Source organism: Phascolarctos cinereus, unplaced genomic scaffold (assembly GCF_003287225.1).
Source record: "Phascolarctos cinereus isolate Bilbo 61053 unplaced genomic scaffold, phaCin_HiC Scaffold_2;HRSCAF=192, whole genome shotgun sequence".
Lineage (NCBI taxonomy): Eukaryota > Metazoa > Chordata > Mammalia > Diprotodontia > Phascolarctidae > Phascolarctos > Phascolarctos cinereus.
Window position 1 is genome coordinate 201,256,820 of NW_027555625.1, and position 21,208 is coordinate 201,278,027.

The window sequence follows — 21,208 nt, forward strand, 5'->3', positions numbered from 1 at the left end:
ATCTATTATCTAACCCCCTTAAGAGCCACAGCCAAGAAAGGAATGTTGTACAGGCACAGACTCAGACTTTACCACCTTTTTTGCTTAAAGAATTTGGCTCTTTTGAAAAATTAGCACTGGGTGTAGATGTTTGCCATCATGCTATCTTTTTTGGAGGAAGGGGAGTAGATCTAATAAAAGTCCACAACTCCTCTAAACCATTGTCTGGTTTAGAGATTTGGCAGGATGAAATTGACAAAAACATTAGTATCAGAGACAGGACTTGAACTCAGTTTTTCCTGACTCCTAAGATCCACCCTCAATCCACTATGTCGCACTAATTTTTATGGTAATTTTATTTAGAGCCATTTTTTACAAGTATTTGAGAGAGAGTTCAAGCAAATCACTGCTTTTATTCTGCCACCTTGGCTCCGCCCCCTTTATGGTAATTTTAAAGAAGAATTAATGTGACCAAGTACATATCCTAACTAAATAATTTTCTCAACAGAAGTACAAGCCACAGACAGTCACAAGTACATAGTACATTCATTATAATACCTTCATAGGAGGGGATCTATGCTCTAGGTGAAACCACAATACAGTGAGGCTTTTCTAGTTCTTGTTATTGCAAAACTTCTTTATTAAGGGTCTAAGACAGACATACAATGATTTCCACACAATGGAACTGGTTCCAGCATAGCTACATTTTTTCACTATTCTGATTATTTGTGTTCATTTGTTATCTTCATGACCTTCCTGACAATCTACAAATTTAAACTACTAATGAATTCTTAGTCAGACAGACACCTGGTCCAACAGTTATGCTTTTGGTCAACCTGTGACTGGTTAAAAAACAAAAACAAAGAAACAAAAAAGACAAAGGACAGTATAGGGCAGTACCGATGATGAAATCACATTTTCCTTTAATTTGTACAGCAAGGATAAATGATAGAACAGAAACAATACTGATTACAGAAGTTCTATTAAAAACAATACAAAAGGCTAAGATGCCAGCAAAGATCTAGCAAACAATGAAAGCTATTCAGTATAACTGAATGCTGTCCACTTTGATTATAACAACCAATTGACACTTCACAGGCCTATAAAGAGGGTAATATCAATCTATCTTAGGATGACAAGTAATGAAGTCTAGCTCCAAGGAGCTTAAAAATCTAAAAACCCCAATGGTCAAGTGGCTTTTATCTACTATTGTGCTTTATACACAGTGGGAAGTATAGTCTTAGAATACTGTAGTCAACCCCACCAGTCAGTATCCTTTTCCTCCAAAATTCTAGAGGTAAGGTTCTTCACGTGTGTTATACTTAACAAAATGTACTTTTAAGACACAAAACTGACAGATCATATTGAAATCCACCAATCTTCAAGGATGATAGATTGGTTCTATTTCAAGATTATAGTTGATTTGGGATTCTAATTGAATCAAATTAACCTTCCCCAAGTATCCTATTAAACTGAAGTTAAGTCAACAAAATCATATTTTTAAAAGCAGAGGCCTGTGAATTAGCAAGTTTAAAATAACCTTTAAACTGTTTTATATGGTTGTATTTTAATATTTGTCCATAAAAATTGCTTGTTAAACCTGGACAACATGAACCACATGAAAATAATTTATCATACCTACTGATTTTTCATTAAACCATAACGTACTGCACGTACTGAAAATCAGAATGAATTCCAATCACAACGAATTAAATCTACTCAGAATGAATAGGCTTCACAAAACAGGGTACAGACAATATATTTCAGATGACAAAGACTCTAGGAATTCTGGTTCCAAGTCATCGACTTAAAGGAATTTTAGGAGGAATACCCAACTGCAGGATTCTGCATTTCCAGAATGTGGGTCCCCAAACCTTTGATGTTTCTCATTTATCCTTACTGAACAAACTCAAGATCTCTCATCTCTTTACCACACCCCTCAAACTGACTCCTTTTAATCTAATTCTGGCAATTTTATTTGCCATTTTACCAACTGATCTTATCCAATCAAACAAAAAAATGTTGGATAGACCATCTTAGACTAAGACCAAGACTGCAAATTAAAAAGTACTTATTGTCCATTACCTATTAGTCAATTACAGCTTTCAAAAGTTTTACATTCAATGGGGAAAACAACACATATAAAAAAAAATGAAAGAAACACAGAGTAATTGGAGGGGAATCAGGGAAGGCCTAATGTAGGAGGTGGCACTTGAACAGAGCTTTGAAAGAAGCTTCCTTCTAAGAATCAGAGGTGAAAAGACAGAATATCATATGTGAATAACAGCAAATAGGTCAGTATGGCTGGACCACAAAGTGTGTAAAGAAGAGTGAGACAAGCCTAGAGGTAGGCAAAGCCATACTGTTAAGGGCTTTATATATCAGAGGAATTTGTATTTTATTCTAGAGACAATGGGGGCATCACTGGAGCTTTCGGAGCAGGGGAGTGATGTGGTCGGGCGTGTTTTAAGAATATAACTTTGTCATGTGTGGAAGACAGTAACAGAAAAAGGAAAACCTGGATGCAAGGCGACCAATTGGGAGGCTATTGCAATACTGTAAGTGAGAGGTGATAAGGGTCCAAACTAGGGTGATGGACGTATGACTTGAGATAAGGGAACAGATAAGAGAGATGCTGTGGACACGGAATCACACGAAACTTGGCAAATGGTTTTATATGTGAGGTGAGGGAAGAGTGAGGAGTGGAGGTTTACTCTGAGGCTGTAAATCTGGATGACTGGTAAAAGAATGATGGTACCTTGAAGAGAAATAGCAAAGTTCTAATAGGCAGCTGGTAATGTAGGAAAGAGGGCAGCTAAGTGGCACAGGAAATAGCACACTGGGCTTGGAATCAGATCATTTTCATGAATTCAAATCCAGCCTCAGACACTTTACTAGTGACCCTGAAGTTACCTAATCCAGTTTGCCTCAGTTCCTCATCTGTAAAATGAGCTGGAGAATGAAATGGCAAACCATGCCAGTATCTTTTCCAAGAAAAGCCCAAATGGGGTCATGCAAAGTCGAACACCACTGAAATGACAGAACAACAACAAATGTAGGAAGAGTCTGGGAGACTAGAGTTAGATGTACAGATGTGGGGGCCATCTCAATAGAGATAATTAACCTAGAGGAACTAATGAGAAGACAGAGAGGGATCTAACACAGTCTCAAGGTTTACCCACAGCCAGGGGCCGACCTTGCTTATCCAACAAAGGAGACTGAGGAGTGTCCAGGAGAGATTATCTAAGAGGAAAGAGGGTGGTTACTAAGGTCAAGAGAAGTTAAGAACGGTTGGATTTGTCTATTAAGGAATCACTGGTGGCCTTGAAGAGAGTCATTTATTTGGGCGATGAAGTTGGAAGCTATAATGCAAGGAGTTGAAAAGGGAGAAGAAAGGAAGTAGGGCAATAAGAATAGACAGCTTTCTCTAGGAGATGGCTTGTCAAAGAGAAGCAAGATATAGGATTGCAGCTTAAGATAACATGTTATAATCAAGTGAAGATTCAAGAAAGGGGGAGACCTGAGCATGCTGGTAGGCAATCAACAAGCATTTATATTAAGCACCATATTAGTGCCAGGCACCATGCCAGGCGCTAAGATATAGACAAAAGTATAAAGTCATTGCCCTAGAGGAGCTTACAATCTAGCCAGTTAAGAAAACAAGTACATATAGAGGTATATACAGAACATATACAAAATAGAAGATAACTTTGGGTAAAAGGCACTAAGAACTAGGGACTTGGAAAGGGGGAAGGATACAGAAAGGCTTCAAGTAGAAGGTGTAACTTGAGCTAAACCTTGAAGGAAGCTAGGGATTCTAAGGGGTAGAAGTGAGAAAGGAGTACATTCCAGGTACTGGATGAATTCAGCCGATTCTGAATATAAAAGGATGATTTAAAGATAAATATGCTCAGGGAAGGGATAGCATGGGGTATGAGTAGTAGAGGAGTTGGCCTTGGTGAGAAGAGATATTTTTTTCAAAGACTGGAATAAAGGAGAACATGGGCATAATGCCAGTGAGTTTTGAGGTGCAGAATAGGATAAAAGAGAATTAAAGGAAATAGCTTTTATTTTCTCAGTAAAATATGAGTTTCAGAAGCCTTCCGTATAGAGGGAGGGAATAGTATGGGAGGTTTGAGAAGAGAAGCTTTGGAATGGCCAGATTTGGGGAATTGGGATAAAAGTAGATTAGGGAAAGGCTAAAGTGAAGGCCCTATTGAGATTAGACCTTAGAGAGGATCCTAAGATTTAGATTAACTAGGACAACCCCTCATTTTTCAGATGAGGAAACTCTTCTTTAAGGTCCTTCCAATTCTATATCATCCTATGATCCAATTCAGTCATCTCATTTTATAGATATTGAAGACTTCCCTCAACACTATAATAAACACCATGATCATCTTTTAGATCATACCAAAAGGATCTTCCATTTCACCTTTCTTAGAATCTTAGAACCATCTTAATGTCACTTCTCCCACATCCTTGACTTAAATCTCTCCTAGCCAAATTACTAACATCTGGATTACCTTACTGGTCCTACTTCTCATCAATCAGCTCATAGACACTACATTTAATAATAAAGTTACTTCTAAACTACTGCATGAAACATATCCACATTTCCCTATAAATATCTCAGCCAGCTCACAAGTCACTAATAACCTCATAAGCCCAGCTACCATAACTCATATATGTTTTTGGTCTCTCCGTGTCAAATTCTCTAGACTTCCTTGGTATGTAATCTTCTCCTTCAACTCCAGGCTTTTTCTCCCCAGCACTGAGTACATAAAAATATTACACTAAAGCCAATTAAAGACCCTTGCCTCTCTTTCAAAGGTCACCTCAAATCACACTAATCCATCAATAAGCACAAGTGAGGAATATATGCACATCCCCATTCTAATTACTCTTGATCACCATCCCTCAAAAAAGTTAAATCATATATTCACATCAGATCCAGAGTTTTCCCTCAAAACAATCTTGTGAGACAGGTCATGCAAATATCATCCTCAATTTACAGATAAAGAAATGGAGGCTCACAAAAGCAAAACAATTTATCTAAAGTCGGCTTTATTATTAACTTTCAGGTGCCACTCAAACCCAAGGCTTCTGCTTCCAAGCCCAGTGTTCTGTCCACTGTACCATTTTCTCTTTGGTTCAGCCACTTCCTCACTTACGCATCAAAATTTCAAGAGCTACACAGGACATAGGCCTATCTCTAAGAGTTTCCTCAAGAGCAAAGCTATTGTCTCAACGTTCTGAGTAAGCAACATCATTATAAGAAAGCAGTAGAAATTAGAGGTAGAAAGAACCTCAACAATAATTTAAAATGCCAGGGATTAATCATTTAGTTCAACACCTTAATTTTATAGATTAGGAACTGGAGGACAAACAAGGTGAAGTGATTTGATGAAGGTCACATAACTTAGCAAATGGAAAAGCTAAGATGTGAATCCCAATCTTCTAAGTCCAAAACCAGTGCTATTGTCACACATCAGAGCAGACAAAAACTAAAGTACTCAGTTGATGCCCACACCTACTTTCAACAAGCATTAATGGATGCATCCACATCTTTCCTTAGAAGAAGCAAATGCGCTAAAATATTGGTTAAGGTAATGAAAAACATAAACCCAAAGCATTAAAACACAAAACCAAATGTGTAAAAAATACATATAAATAGCTTATAGATTTAGCCCCACAAATTAGCAGACATCTTAGGGGAAAAAAACCACTATTTTTCAAAAATTTTTTAAATTTTCTACTGCTGAAATAAAAATTGCCATTCACAAAAGCTTTAAGAGTACTAAAACAATAGATGATATAGGCTAAAAATTAAGAACTTTATAATATGTAATATTATGTTAACTTAAAAACATACCTTACTGATTAAGAGTAAAATTTTGTACATGCAATGACAAAGCTAAAAATGTTATCTGTCAGTAACAAGGCTGAATCACAGTAGTCACCCACTCCACCCAACATATCCTCCCTTACTAAGGCAGAACAGTTTAAAAGCTTGGAAAACTTCCCTCACCTACTGCTTGCCAGAAATGATTCCATTTTAGCAGATCACAGTTAAACTAAGGCAAATGCAGGAAAATGTTAGTAAACTCCCAGAACTGATACTGCCCAAAATAAAATGATTAGTTGCTTTGCTTCCACACCATTAAACGTGCTTTTTCCAGGTTTGGTGAACCTCAAAATTAAGTTTCATACATTTTAAATACATGTACATATACATTCTTAAAACGTATCAATAGCAAAACTTTAGATACCTTTAAAAGTGTACAGTTTGGAAATTCAAAGTTTTGACAAGTTTTGTTAGTATTAAATAGAAAATTCTACATCACAATTCTTTTTGTGCTATAGAACAGTTAACTTCTCTCCCACCAAAAAAGCCAGCGTTTGTATTCTATGTTTGCAAATTGTGTTGAAGTATATTTTAGAATTTGCAAATTGTGCCAAAGTTATTCCTTCCCTTCAAGGTAGATATATAACAACATAGAACAGTGAAACTTCTATATTTGAAAGGTCTCTACTTCAGAGGAAAATTTTCAAGTTTAACTTAAAAGATTTTTTGATTAAATTGGTAAACTGGTAAATACTAGGCTTGGGTAGTAGGCTTTTATATTTATTCTTATGTTATTTTAATAATAACAAATCCTGCTTATATTTTCTGATGTGTATGTATTTGGTTTAGATTCCATCAAACCAGTGAGTCATTTAGAAACTTAAAAAGGAATTCCTGACAGTTTTAAAAATCTTTTCCACAAAAGGAAAGTATATTGCAAAAAGATTTGCTCATTAAAAAGCAATTTGAGTTTGAAGTACTGAAATGTATTAAGGAACCAGAAACGAGCCACCTAGCAAAAATTCCAAATCCACCAGCTAAAGAACTTTATTCAGGGTCAAATAATGAAGGCTTCCACTTTCCCTTCAGAAGGGTACTTATATTTCTCATTTCAGGAATGGGAAATCAGGCAAGATGATCAGACGAGGCTTCTAGCAAAGCAGTATAGATAGAAGCTCAGCCCTGGCTTGCAACCATCCCTCTTCTCCCCTGCCCCCACCCTCACCCCCACTCCCTTTAAGTAGGGGAGCCAGGACTCACCAGGACTGTGGTGCAGATGGACCTTAGTTCACATTCCACTTTCTCCCGGTAGTCCTTGACCAGCTGCATCTTCTTGTCACTGGTGTCAGTTTTCTGCTCGATGCTGGAAATGACCCTCCAGGCTGACCTTCGCCCCCCGACTACGTTCTTGTAGGCCACCGAGAGCAGGTTGCGCTCCTCGTTGGAGAGCTCAGCCCCCTGCTCGGTCACCGCCTTCATGCAGGTGGCCATGTCGTCATAGCGCTCGGCCTGCTCGGCCAGCTTGGCCTTCTGGATCATCTCGGTCTTCTCCATAGTGGACAGGTTTCGGGTGGGAGTGGGGGCAGTGGCGGCGGCGGAAGCTACAGGGCTCCGGGGAGAGGGAGAAGCAGCACCGAGGGTGGGCAGGAGAGAATCAGCCCAGATCAGGGAGAGTCCTCGAAAGCCTAAAAGGTGGAGGGGATTGGGGGAGAAGGGAAAGGAAAGGAGGGTGGAGATAAGGGAGGCAACGAGAAGGGGGAGCGGGAGGTGAGGGAAGAGGAGGAGGCGACCGCGTCACACCAAACGCCCTCCACCCCGCCCAGCACCTCCAACACCCAACCTGGGGCTGCTCCTGCCGCCTTTTGTCTCCGTAGCGCTTTCCCAGCCCCCTCCTCCGCCCGGTAACCGAAGCGCCACCCTCCCCAGCCCACCCACCGCCTGAGCACCTAGGGAGGAGCGGGAGGGATGGGGGGGGCCCAGACCGCTCCGAGCTACGGAGGAGGTGGGGGCCCAGTGACGGGAAACCCCCGACACCTCCCAAGCTCCGGCCCCGCCCTTCTTGGGTGTGAAGAAGGGGTGATCTCCCGGACCTACCGGACGGGCTGCCCCCGAAAAACAAACGCGGAGAGAACGAGGCCGGGGAAGGAGGGACGCGAGGCTGGGTGGGAGGGGGGCTCCCCGAAGGCAGGGACCGCCCTTGTATCCCCCTAGCCGAGCTCGGGGCCCGAACAAATGCCGTAAGGGTTGAATTCAAGCGGGGGGGGGGGAAAGCAGAAGGCGCCAACGGGAGGAGGGAAGGGCGGGCCGAGGGAGGGGGCGGGGAACGACGCGCGTGCGGGCGGGCGGACCCCGACGGGTCCGGGGCGGCGGCCACTCTTCCTGACACCGAGGCTGGGCTAGGCCGCCCCGCCCGCGGGGAGGCGGGAAAGGGCCGGTCACGCCGCCACCTCGCGGCCCCCACCCCCCCGCCCGGTCCCGGCCCCGAGCTCGTCTCAGCCTCGGCTCCCTTCCTGGAAGCACAAAATGGATGCGGTGGCGGTTAGTGCCGCACCCCACCCCCACCCTCACCCGCTACCTCCCCTCCCCGTCCAAGGAGACCCAGAGGATACTCCCTGACCTCTCCGCCAGCCTCTGCCACCCCTCCCCACGGAAAGGCCCGGCGGAGGATCCCGGCAGTGGGCAACCATTCTCATCCCCCAGCTCTCACCTTCACCTTCACCGCCTCCGATCGCCCCTACTTTGATCCGCTTTAGGCTTTGGCGAAGGAGCCTCCCCGTCTCACCCTACCCCCAAGCGCTGAGAGGCGGGCGGCGGCGGAGGCAAACCCACTGCCCGCGGCGGCCCAATGCGGCGCGGCCATTCCGCTGCCCGTTCCGCCTCCCTTCAAGCTGCTGACCAATGGGGCTGGAGCGCGGGGAAGGAGGCGGGGGGGCAGAAGGGGGAGTGGGCGGGGTGGGGTAGGGTGGGGAAGGAGTGGAGGGAAGGAGGGTGGGTCAGGCCCCGCAAGTTTGGTTGGCCGGTAGGCTGCGGCTTCGGCCACGGGGTTTCCTCCAATTAGATCCAGGGTAAAATCACGTCACTGTTGCCATGGCGATACGGTTACAACCCCCCCACCCCCTCCTTTCTCTCAGCCGGCCTGGGTGCGGCACGAGACTCTCGGGACTGCTACCCGGGGCGACTAACGTGTGCTGCTGCTGCTGCTGCAGTTGCTGCATTGGCTCGTGTGGCCCACTGCAGCTCTAGATGGCCTTGGGGCGGCTGCGGCTTGACTTCTGCTGTGCAGCTTTGGGATGAGATGACATAATCGGTGGCTTTGTCGCCAAAGCTCCTTTCCGCCCACCCTTCCTTAATCTTGACAAAGGCTACCCGAGCTCAGTGCTGCTAAATCCACTCTACCCCGAGCCCATCCACCCCACGTAAGCAAGCGATTAGGGCTGCGAATTAGAAATAATCACATCCCTATTATAAAGGCAATTAGTTACCGGAAAACCGGAGTAAAATGGCTTAAGAGAGGGTTTTATAGGATAAACTCTAGCTTTGAAAAGTTCAGTGCTCCCTCCCCAAGCTAGAGAAGAATCCCAGTCTTCGCTCCCTCAAACATTCTCATCTCCAAAGATAGTATAATAAAAATCATCTGTCCTCAGACACTAGCTGTGTGACCTTGGGCTAGTTACTTAAGTTTTCTCAGTTACTCTTCTGTAAAATGAGCTGGAGAAGGAAAGAGCAAATGATTCCCGTATCTTTGCCAAGAAAACCCCAAATGGGGTCACGAGGAGTCGGACACGGCTGAAACGAAACAACAACGACAACAATCTGTGTGACCTTTGGCCAGTCACTTGTCTCCTTGAGCCTTGGTTTCTTCACTGGTAAAATAAGGAAGGTTGGAATAGCTAATCCCCAAGGTTGGAATGGATGACTTTTGAGGCTCCTACCGGTTTTGACATCGGTCACATACACCTCTCTCTCCACTCTTCAACTCCCCCTTCCAAAAAAAAAAAAGAAAAGAAAAGAAAAAGAGGACCAGCAAGATTCTCTCAGTGTTAATTCAATCCAATAAACATTTATTAAGCCCCTGCTATGTTCCAGGCACTATGCTGAGTGCTGGAGACACAAATGATAAAAAGAGAGACAGTCCCTGCCCTCAAGGAGCTTACAATCTAACGGGGAAAAACAACACACAAAAGTATATTTCCTTACCCTCCAGTATGAGGAACATTACATATCAAGGTGGCTTTGCAAGTTGCTTAGGCTGGAAAATGCCTTTGTAAGATAGCTGGAGTTCCCTAATGAGTGGGTTATTAAAGGCCAAGGCATAGGAAGGAACTTTAAATTCCCAATCCAGAATGCAACATATTTGGAGAATCTCTAGAATGGAAGGGCTGAATCTAGGAAAGGGTAAGAATGTGTTGAAAGGCCCTTCCAGAAAGAAGCACAGCACACTACCTTCCTGACCCCTTTAAAGGCACACAGTTCCTTGCCAGTGCTCAAAAATGTTGCAATAATTTAATTTAGGAAAGAGCTCATTCTATTTTGACAAGCAATAAAGACTGAGTTTGGAGAGAGAGAGTGCATGACTTCGTGTAAAATGTCCTGACCTTCCTAACATAAGGCCCCTGGTGTTATTCCTGGAATCCCTGGGGCAGGGCTTCAGACACAAGTGTTTATGGTTGTATGGACAAGGCAAGAACAGGACCCTGAGAAATCCCAGTGGAAAGAATTTGCATGTGGAAGGGGACATGATAGGTCAGATAAAATGCTTTCTGTGTAACCAGTGCATTTCAACAAGGCTGACATAAGAGCCAGATTGAACTAGGAAAAACATTGAAAGACTGGGCTTGTGTCAGAGGTTGTTAAGCAAGTGTTGGGAGGCTGAACCAGAGGCAGTTACAGTGGGTGTGCTGGCCCCATAGGATCACAGAGATATTTGTGATGGAGGGCCTGCTGCTCAAGAAGAAGGAGGCAATGTATTGTAGTGGAAAGGGCATAGGACTAGAAGTCAGGAGGCCTTTCTGTGGAAAATTAGAAAGTAGTGTGGAAAGAACAGAGGATTTGGTGGCAAAAGCCCTGCTCGGGTCTTGGCTCTGTCACATAATTATGCAGTTTGGGATCTAATTTAAGCCTAAAGTGTGCTTTAAAAAAAAAAGATTCACAAATATCTGAGTAGTATTTTTCATTCAAAATATCACATATCATTATCAATATCTCTACTTGTCAGTTAACAACCATTTATTAAATGCCTACTATGTGCCAGGCCCTCAGTATCAAAAGAAAGGCAACCCCCTTGCCCAAACAATGTGGTCCTTGCCCTCAAGGAGCTCATATTTTAATGGAGAAGACAATATGCAAACAAATTTTCCCTATAGCCCCTTCCTCAGTTCTTTGTGGACTGCTCCCCATGTGAGGAGCACTCTCCCTCCTCACTTCTGCCTCTTGGTTTTCAAACATACAGGTTTTACACACACACACACACACACACCTAACATTTATGTAGCACTTACTGGGTGCTAGGCACTGTGCTAAGCACTTTACAATTGTCCTCTCATTTGATCTTAACAACCCTGGGAGGTAGGAGCTGTTATCATCCCCATTTTACAGATTAGGAAACTGAGGAGGACCTGAGTCCAAATCTGGCCTCAGATACTAACTAGCTGTGTGACCTTGGGCAAGTCACTTAACCCCAATTGCTTCACCAAAAAGCAAAAAAAAATTAAAAAAAATAAATGCATGAAATAAAATACATAGAATTATAAAGCAATTATGTTAAAATAGTTATCAAAATTTTTCTTGAACAAACAAGTTCATGGACCCCAGGTTAAGAACTCCTTGAGGTGGTTGTTCAGTGGTGTGCAACTCTTTATGACCCCACTTGGGGTTTTTTTGGCAGGGATCCTAGAGTGATTTGCCATTTCCTTCTCCAGCTCATTTTACGGATGAGGAAATGGAGGCAAACATGGTTAAGAGACTTGCCCAGGGTCGCACAGCTAGTAAAAATGTCTGAGGCCAGATTTGAACTCAAGAAGATGAGTTCTAGCCTCTGACTCTAGGCCCAACTCTCTATCCACTGTACCACCTAGCTGCCCAAGATCTCCTACAATAGAGAAATGAAAAGGAACTATGTGAGGTCCAACAATCTTGATGCCAGAGTGGTCTTCAGCACCCAGGAGAACTTTGTGGAAGTAAAGAAAAAGAAGCATCATAGGTTTGTAAATTTAGAGCTGGAAGGCACCTTCTAGGTCACATAGTCTAACCTTTTATTTTACAGATGAAAAAACCAAAAGCTTGATCAATCTGTAGATACTTATTGTTCCCTTATTGTGTGCCTGGGCTGCCCTGTAGGGGAGACACGGGGAAGTAATGACATTGTCCTTGCCTTCATGAAGCACACAGTCCAGTAGGGTAATATTAACTTCGAGCATGGTCAAAGTCCACATTCATAATTTGGAGGATGATTAGTGGATGCACTTAACAAGGAAAGGACAGAAGTTTTCTAATCCCTTCGGTCTTCTCCTTACATCTTTCTGAGTTCCCTCCTACCCCCCTACTCCTAGGAGGTAACGTAAGGGTGTGGTGTGTGAAAACGTAAGTGAGAGATAAAGGCTGTCCCACTTTGTTATTGTAATTGGTGGAGCTCAAAGTTGACTGAGTAGCTACATTAAATCTACATTGCAGAAAAGAAAGAGTTCTGCTTACTTTGAGATTACCAGCACACACTATTATACATTATTTAGGGATCAAGTTAGGGAACCTTCTTCCTCTCCTCACATCTGGCATTTAATTCACAGACATTTGAGGAGAGTTGTCATTCAGAATCCTAATATACTTATCATCAACATCTTTATTTGATCATTTCCTGTGATTAAAGATCATTTCTCTCAAGGAGTTAAGTACATACACACAAGCTCACAAACATACATCACAGAACCAAAAGTAGACTGGTAGATACACAAGTCTCCTGTGTAGAAATATAATCAAAGGACTCAGAATCAGGATTAGGCACAGCTGCTTGGGAAAAGTACACTCGATTAGGAGCAAAGGGAGCTGGGTTCAAGTCTTGACTTCCCAACTAGCTGCTTTTGTCACCTTAGGTAAATCCCTTACCCTCTCTAGGCCTGCTTCCTCCTCTGAAAAATAAAGGGGAATGGATGGCATAACCTCTAAGGTCTTTTCTAGCTCCTGGCTCATCTTAGTTCTTAATTAATTTAGCATTATATATATGAAAAAAGCTAAGGTTCATTATTTAACCTTCTGTTTTGCCTCCTTCTTAGGTCTTTCTCAGGCTCTCTATCCCCCGTCCCCCCCATGCCACTCCACTGGCCTCTTTCAAAATCTGCTCCCTGTAAGGAAACTGATAGAAGCAGTTGCTCATTTCTATACTTAGATGGACTTCATCACTGGACTCCTACTTGTGCAGACTATAATCCTCTCCCAGCTCCCAACTCCTTGTCTTGTATAATTCTTGCTAAAGGCTTCCTTATAAACTCATAATAAAGGCTCATCATCATAGCTAACATTTATGTAGCGCTTATTATATACCAGGCACTGTACTAGGCATTTTATAATTATTACCTTAAGGAACATTTATTAAGCACCTACTATGTGCCAGGTTCTGTGCTAAGTGCTTTACAAATATTACCTCATTTGATAGGCAGCTAGGTGGCACAGTGAATAGAGCACTAGGCCTGAAGTCAGGCAAATGAGTTCAAGTCTGGCTTCAGGTACTTATTCTCTGTGTGACCCTGGGTGAATCACTTGCCCTCTGTGGGAATAATAATAGTACTTAACTCACAGAGTTATTGTGAGGACCAAATGAAATCTGCAAGTAAAGTTGTCCTTGCTTTTGGCTAGACAAATGCCTATGAGAGGTTAGTACCTGATACACCTCAGAGTAAGCATCTTATAATCATAGGATATTATACTTGGAAAGCATCATCTAATCCAATTCTCTCCTTCTATAAATGAGGAAACTGAGCCTCAAAGCCAAAGACTTGTTCAAGATCATGTAGCTAGGACATCATGAGATACCAATGAACTTGGAGGAAGAAGACTTGTGTTGACCTACTTCATTTAAACTGTTCATCTACAAACTAGGATGATGAGGCTTACTCTTCCTGACTCCTTGTGAGGAGCAATGAGAATGCCCATGAGCATGCTTCCTAAATTATTAAATGCTATATATTATAATATATAATTTATAGGTATTATAATTAACCCAGGTCATCTGATTCCACCCATTACTTGTCCCCAAATGGTACATTGCTATTCCTTATTGTCTCCTTGACTTATGAATCATAGGATTCAGTACTGGAGATGGGGAGGGGTCTTTAGAGAGCTTCTTGCCCAATTCCTTCATTTTCTAGATCAAGAGGAAAATAAGGACCCCAAAAGTTAAATGATTTCTCCAGACAGTAAGTGGCAAAGCCAAAACTTGTACACAAGTCTTTCAATTGCATATACTGTGCTTTTTCATCTAAATCAAATTGTTGACTCCAGTCTGAATTAGTCCAGACAGTACAGACGTATCAAATTTGCCAGGAGCCGGGAGAGTTCGTTCAGCTGGCCAGGTTCCGGGTCATGTTTGACTCCTTACTATGTGTAAAGCATGGTGTACAAGGCTATGATGGTCAGAAATGAAGTACTTCTGGATAAGCCACAGGAATCAAGCTTGAGTAGCTTAAGAGGTGGTACCTGGCATAATAGATAGAAAGATGGTCCTGGAGCCAGGAAAATCTGGCTTCATATCATGCCTCTGACATTTATTAGTCATCTCTTGTCAAGTCAATTAATCTTTTGATTAACTAGTTGGGTTGCCATGTAGCGAACTTAAAAATCCTTGACATATTGATCTGCCAGAGCTTTTGCTCTGCTTATATAGCCTCAGAGAACCCAGGGTCATTGGAGGAGGACTGTAGCAGAGGAAAAAGGTAATTTAATTGAGTATTTCTTCATAGTAGAGGAAGAGTAGAAACAGAAAAACCAATGTTTAACCCATAGAATTTTAAAATTAAGAGCATACAACCTAACCCCAAATATAAAACAACAATGATGACAACAAGGATAAAACCTTCTGTTATGTGTTTGAGTCAGATGAGAAAGAGAAAAAAAAATCCAGAAGCAAGTGGTAGAGAAAAAGAGACATTGGACACCTAGGAGCAAAAAGGATAGAAAAACACCCAGGCCAATTAAAGACAGAGGGAAGGACAGGTATTTAGGACAAAGGAGTACAGTATAGTGAGCTAGAAAAAAATTATTGATGATCTGAATCAAAAGTCTAGATTCAAATCCTAATTCTTAGTTGTAACACTGAACAAATGCTTCTCCTTTCCAAGTCTTAGAGATCATGTAGGTTCATAGATTTAAAATTGGAAAGGACATTAGAAAACATCAAGCATGGGATAGTTAGATGAGCGCAGTAGATAGAGCATTGGCCCTAGAGTCAGGAGGACCTGAGTTCAAATGTGGCCTCAGATACTTACCAGCTATGTGACCCTGGGCAAGTCACTTAACCTGGATTGCCACCAAACAACAACAACAACAACAACAAAAAGAACCAAACCATTGAGTATAACCCGTCTTGTTTCACAGATGAGGTTAATAACTAGCCCACAGTCACACGTAGTAAGCATCTGAGAAGGCATTTGAACCCAGGTCTTCCTGACTCCACCACCCAGCATTTTAGTCACAGCTTCTAGCTCAACTCCCTCAGTTTTTAGACAATAAAACTAAGATTCCCTTCTGATTTAAGTCCTGTGTTCCTCAAAGAAAGGATCAAGAGTGAATCAGACAGTAAGAAGGTCAAAGAGAATGTTCCCACCTTGCTCCCTTTCCCTGCTAATGTAAGCTACTTGAAAGTAGAGATTTTTCCCCCCCTATATACCCCTAGCACCTAACACAACTGAGCTAAGGATCAAATGAGACAGTATTTGTAAAACACTTAGCACAGAACTTGTCACATAGTGTGGTTCAGTCATGTTTCAGTCATACCTGACTCTTCATGGTCCCTTTTGGGGTTTTCTTGGCAAAAATCCTGGAATGGTTTGCCATTTCCTTCTCCAGATCATTTTACAGATGAGGAAACTGAGGCAAAAAGAGTGAAGTGACTTGCCCAGGATCCCACAGCTGAGTCAGAGGCCAGATTTGAACTCAGGAAGGTGAGTCTGTACTGCAACACCTACCTGCCCCTCTGACACATGGTAAATAGTAATCGACTGATTGATAAGAGAAAGTAAAACCTCCACATAGGCTCACGGGAATATAGAACATGGATGTCATCTAGTTTAACCCCATCATTTGACTCTTCCTTTCTTTTTTTTCTATACTGAATTCCCATGTTGAGGACAGAGAACATGCATATAAATATCAAAATTATTATTAAGCAATATTCCATGAGCATCTTGGCTCACAAATATTTTAGTAGTGACGTTGTGATGAAGGCTATGAGGTCTCCCTGATTTAGTGCTGATTAGAGTAAGATCTGTGATATATTTTTGGGTAATTTTTGTTCAGATTTTGATCAGATTCATTTAAAAAGAAAAAAAAAGAGCATTCACTTTGAGCAGTTTGTGATCGTGACTGGGAGAAATAAAAGATCTTACCAAGATCTTCAAAGCAGTTTCTGTGTTAGGTAAAGTTACTGGACCATCAAGGCCTAGCTGGCAAGACCTGCCTCTGTGCTCTTGTCAATTGTTGACAGAACTTGACAAATTGTGAGTCTGCCTTTTTTTTTTTTGGTTTGCTTTTTAAAAGATTTGCTTTGAGGCTCTTACAATATTGTTTCTTTTAAAGTAGATTTTAATTGGTATATTTTTTCTTATTACTTACCTTTAATGTGTCTTATTTTTAAAGCCCTTCAGAGAAGATTCCACAAATCCTCTTCCATTCCACTCCTGAAATTATGAGCTCTTCTCCTGACTTTTTTTTTTTTGCTGAGGACACAACCATCCTCCCAGTCACCCAGGCTCATAACCTTAGATTCATCTCAGATTCTTTCTTCTCCCTTACCACCCACATCCAATTAATTGCAACTCCTGTAGTTTCTGCCTCCACAATAATATCTCTGGTATCCCAACACCTCCTTTTTGCTGTCACTACTTAGTTCAAGCCTTCTCCACCTCTCATTAACCCCCTCATTGGTCTTACCATTTCTTCAATCCAACTTTCAAAACCCTGTCTGAGCAATCTTCCTAATGCAAACACTATGAACATGTCACACCTCCGCCTCAAAACTATAAGCCTTTTCCTATTAGCTCTGGAATAAACGATCCCTTCCTGGCCTTGACATTTGAGACCCCTCTTTAAGACACATATTTCCTTTCACATATTCTACATTCCAGCCAAATTGAGCTACTTTTTCTACTTTGTTCCTGTCTTGTCCTTCCCTATTTTTGTGCTTGTGTGCATGCTATGCCTCATGTCTAGATTGGACTTCTTTTCTCCATTTCTACTTGTTGAAATCCCTCCTTTTCTTCAAAATTCAATCTCAAGCCATCTTATTCTTGAAGCTTCCCCTGATTTCTTCATCCTACAAATGACAGTAATCGCTTTATCCTCAAATTTCTTTCTTTTTTTTTTTAAAGGCAAATGGTCCCCAATTTTAATTTTTTAAAATTTTTTTGGAGGCAGTTGGGGTTAAGTGACTTACCCAGGGTCCCATTGCTAGTAAGTGTGTGAGGTCACATTTGAACTCCCAACTCTAGGGCTGGTTGCTCTATCCACCATGCCACCTAGCTGTCCCCAATCTCAAATTTCTAATAGCAGTCTGCCTGGATCTCTACTTTGCACTTATCTCACTCTTCCTTGTACCACTTTAAAGTCTACTTGCTTTCCCATGGCCCTCCACAGTTTATTTCCTACACATTAGAAACTGAACTAGGACTTGAAGTACTTCACAGGGCAAAGAAATCCAGGCTGTCTTTTAAGAGCCAGAAAATCAACAGAAGCTGTGATTAGTCGATCAGACCTTTATGCATTCACAAACTTAATTCTATTTTTAAAAAAAGCCACCAAAACTGGCACTTATAAGACCTGATACATTTATAAATGTTCCCATGGAAACCTGTCCTTGTTAGTATGTCAAGAGTTTGATAGTTGTTTATTCCAGCTTTGAAAATATCACTTTGAAGAGCCCTGATTACTTTCCAAATGTTCACCACAGCATTAAATTTTCTGTGCTTGGTTCCACAGGAGTCACCCCTGTGCATTTTCACTGACCTTGTTGATGCAATTAATTTGCTTAGCATTCTATGCAGGTTACATTTAATTAATTTGTTTAAACTGCAGATGAAGTGCCTGATAAGTAGGGAGATCAGTGACTATTAATTATTGGGTTTTTATAAAAAGGAGAGTAAAAACATGGAGATGAATTTAAGCAGATATTCAAAAAACTTTCTTTCAAAAACATGGACATGAATGTCTCCCATTTTCTATTTGGGAAGTGTGAGTTTACATATTCAGCCATAATAATATAATAAATAGTGGAAGACTATAATGAAATATAATATATAATATAATACTATATGAATATGTAAAATAAGAAATATAATACATAAAATATAAAAATAATAAAATAAATAAAGGAGGAATAATAATTCACCTTAGTGATACTCTGTCAGGATCCTAAGGACCCCTAAATCTCTCAAGCTCTGATACAGACCCACCGAAAAGGATAAGGTGTTATCAAGGACACAGTTTTTGCTAACCTCCTTACACATACTTGTCAGAGTCAAAACCTTTTGTCTTGCTCTTGCTTTGAGCCCAAGACCTTGGGAAGTTTGGCAGCCTTCCAGGGAACTATTCACAGTAGAAGGCAAAACATTCCCATAGAAACAAAGGGAAAGACACCTAGGAATACATGATGATTCCATTGGCATTGCTATGCTGCAATCAGGTCCTACCTGTCCCCTTCTCTCTCCCTACTATAAGCCTGTAAGATTCTGCAGAGGATAGTGTGTTAAACACCTGCAGTGAACACCCTAGTTCTTGCTTCTGCATACAGGATGGAACAGAAACTGGTGGTCACCTCAGGGGCTATTGGCTGCAGCTGCTGCTTTCTCATCCCTTGGCTCAGCAGCATTATTTTCTTTGCTGCGTGAACCCCCTCCTCAGAGAAAGTACTTGGCTCTTTGATATAATGGTATGTGAACAGCATAGAGTCATAGGTTTTGTGTTGCAAGAGACTTTAGCCCACTCTTCTCCCTTTACAGGTGAGGGAAGTAAGGGTCAGACTTCTAGTTCATTAGAGCTAGAAGGGTTATTATTAGGCATAACTGGAGCTATTCCCCTGATTTTACAATGAGGAATCTAGCTAAGAGAAGGAAGTGTGTTGTCCAGAAGTGATGTGGGTTTGTGATGGGCTATTCACAATTCCCACACTATTCCAGAGTGGTACAATGGGAAGAGTACTGAATTTGGAGTTAGAGGACCTAGCTTCAAGTCCTAGCTCCACTATTTAGCATCTATTTGACCTTGGGTGGCATACTTCACCTTTGGCCTATTTCACCCCAGGTCTAAATCTCTGATCTCTTTGTAACCACATAAGCTTTAAATACCAGTTGGTACCCTGACACAGGATAGGTCTACATTATACATAAGAGCGGTAGGATTTTAGAGAAGCTGCAAAGGTATCCCTTTTCCTCCCACTAAAGACTTCCTTAACACCTGAAATTCTACCATTATGGATTCACTCTTTTGACTTAAGATTTCATGATCCCTTAAAATTGACTCCACCCCTGCCCTCCCAACTTAGACCTAAGACTGTTATTATCAGGCCTGTGTAACTTCATTGTAAATTATCATAGGATCACAATTCAATTCATTTCAATAAGCAACTATTAAGCACCTACTGCATGCAAGAACTATGCTAATTAGGGATATGAGGACCAACCAAAACCTGAATATGTGCCCTTAAGAAGCTTAGAGTCTGCTTGAGGATTACAACTTGTACACAAATAAGTCTATACAAAATAATTTCTAGAGTGACAAATGTTGTTAATCTGTGGTTTAGGAGAGGCTTCTTGGAAGATGTGACATTAGAGTGGAGCTCTGAAGGAAACTGAGGAGTCTAAGAGACAAAGGTGAGGAGGGAGAGCATTCCAGACAGGTGCACCACCTATGATGATGAAAAAGACTAGAAGTGACCTTAGAGATCACCAAGTCCAATATCCTCATTTTGCAAATGAGGAAACTGAAGCCCAGAGAAGTTAAATGACTTGCTCAAGGTCACACAGGTATCACAGAATCTTGGAGCTGAAAGGGCCTTGAGAAGATATCTGTAGCTATACTGATCCCTATTGAAGTCATTCTCCCTCCTTTCCCAAGAAGTTCAGAACCTGGCTCACTATATTCCTCTCCTTTCCACCTCTTATCCTTATACAAGGGGGCTTCCATGTTATTCATATCAATGCTCCCTCAAATTCCATAGTGTCCCAGTTCCTCAGCCTTCTTAAATCTCATAAGCTACTCCTTCATTCCAGCTCAACACATTGGCATATATTAGATATTGATGTTGCCCATAGATATTTCATTTCCTTGATTAAAAACTCTTGACATTCCTTTATTGGATCACAACCTCCTATCATTCTACTTCTTCCAATGCTTTAATCCTCCTAAGCCTATTCTTCACTTTTATCTAGATTCTCATCTCTTTACTCTCTTAATACTTTCTCAGGCCTGCCCTAATATCACTTTCCTCCCTTTCCAATCTCAGCCCTAAAGTTAGCAATTTCAACTTTATACTGTCCTCTATTTTTGAATCTTTTTCCTTTTTTCTCTGTTCTCAAATCCATTGGCCCTCTGTTAATGATGAGGTTAGAAGCCATATTGCGAAAATATTGAGGAGTGAATGAGAAGAGAAGTGGAGGCAGGAAATATAGATAGTTTCTTTAAGAAGTCAGGCTAAGAAAGAGAGGAAAAGATACAAGACAATAGCTTGAGGGGAAAGTGGGGTCTAGTGAAGACTTTTTATAAGGATGGGAGAGACATGAGCATATTTGAAGACAGAAAGAACCAGTAAATAGAGAGAAGTTGAAAATTTTGTCGGGGAGGGAGAAGGGAAGAGAAATGATGATTAAGAATATAATCTGTTTGAGAAGAATGCTCATTGTTGTTGAGTTGTGTCTGGCTCTTTGTGACCTCATTTGGGGTTTTCTTGGCAAGGATACTGGAGTGGTTTGCCATTTCCTTCTCCAGATCATTTTATAGATGGGGAAACTGAGGCAAATATGGTTAAGTGACTTGCCCAAGGTCACATAGCTAGTGAGTCTAGATTTGAACTCAAGTCTTACTGACTCTAGGCCAAGTGCTCTATCCACTGCACCACCTAGTTGCCTAAGGAATGTTCATCCTTTGTCAAATCTCAGTCCTAGATTAAGTTTGCCATCTGCCTCC

General features: G+C 41.6%; 1 protein-coding gene across 2 annotated transcripts in view; it reads right to left on the reverse strand.

Moving 5' to 3' along the window:
* The window catches only part of YWHAQ (tyrosine 3-monooxygenase/tryptophan 5-monooxygenase activation protein theta), a 34,656-nt gene extending 26,012 nt beyond the window's left edge, over positions 1-8,644 (reverse strand). Inside the window, exons 1-2 of one of the 2 annotated variants that reach the window (XM_020992623.2) lie at positions 8,535-8,644; positions 7,088-7,512 (exon numbers count right to left, since the gene is read on the reverse strand). In XM_020992623.2, coding sequence (XP_020848282.1) covers positions 7,088-7,381 — 294 coding nt within the window. In that variant the 5' untranslated portion in view covers positions 7,382-7,512; positions 8,535-8,644. Of the gene's footprint in view, positions 1-7,087; positions 7,513-7,921; positions 8,078-8,534 lie in introns of those variants that run through there. The other variant, XM_020992622.2, reaches the window with a different exon arrangement.
* Positions 8,645-21,208: the final 12,564 nt, after the last annotated feature.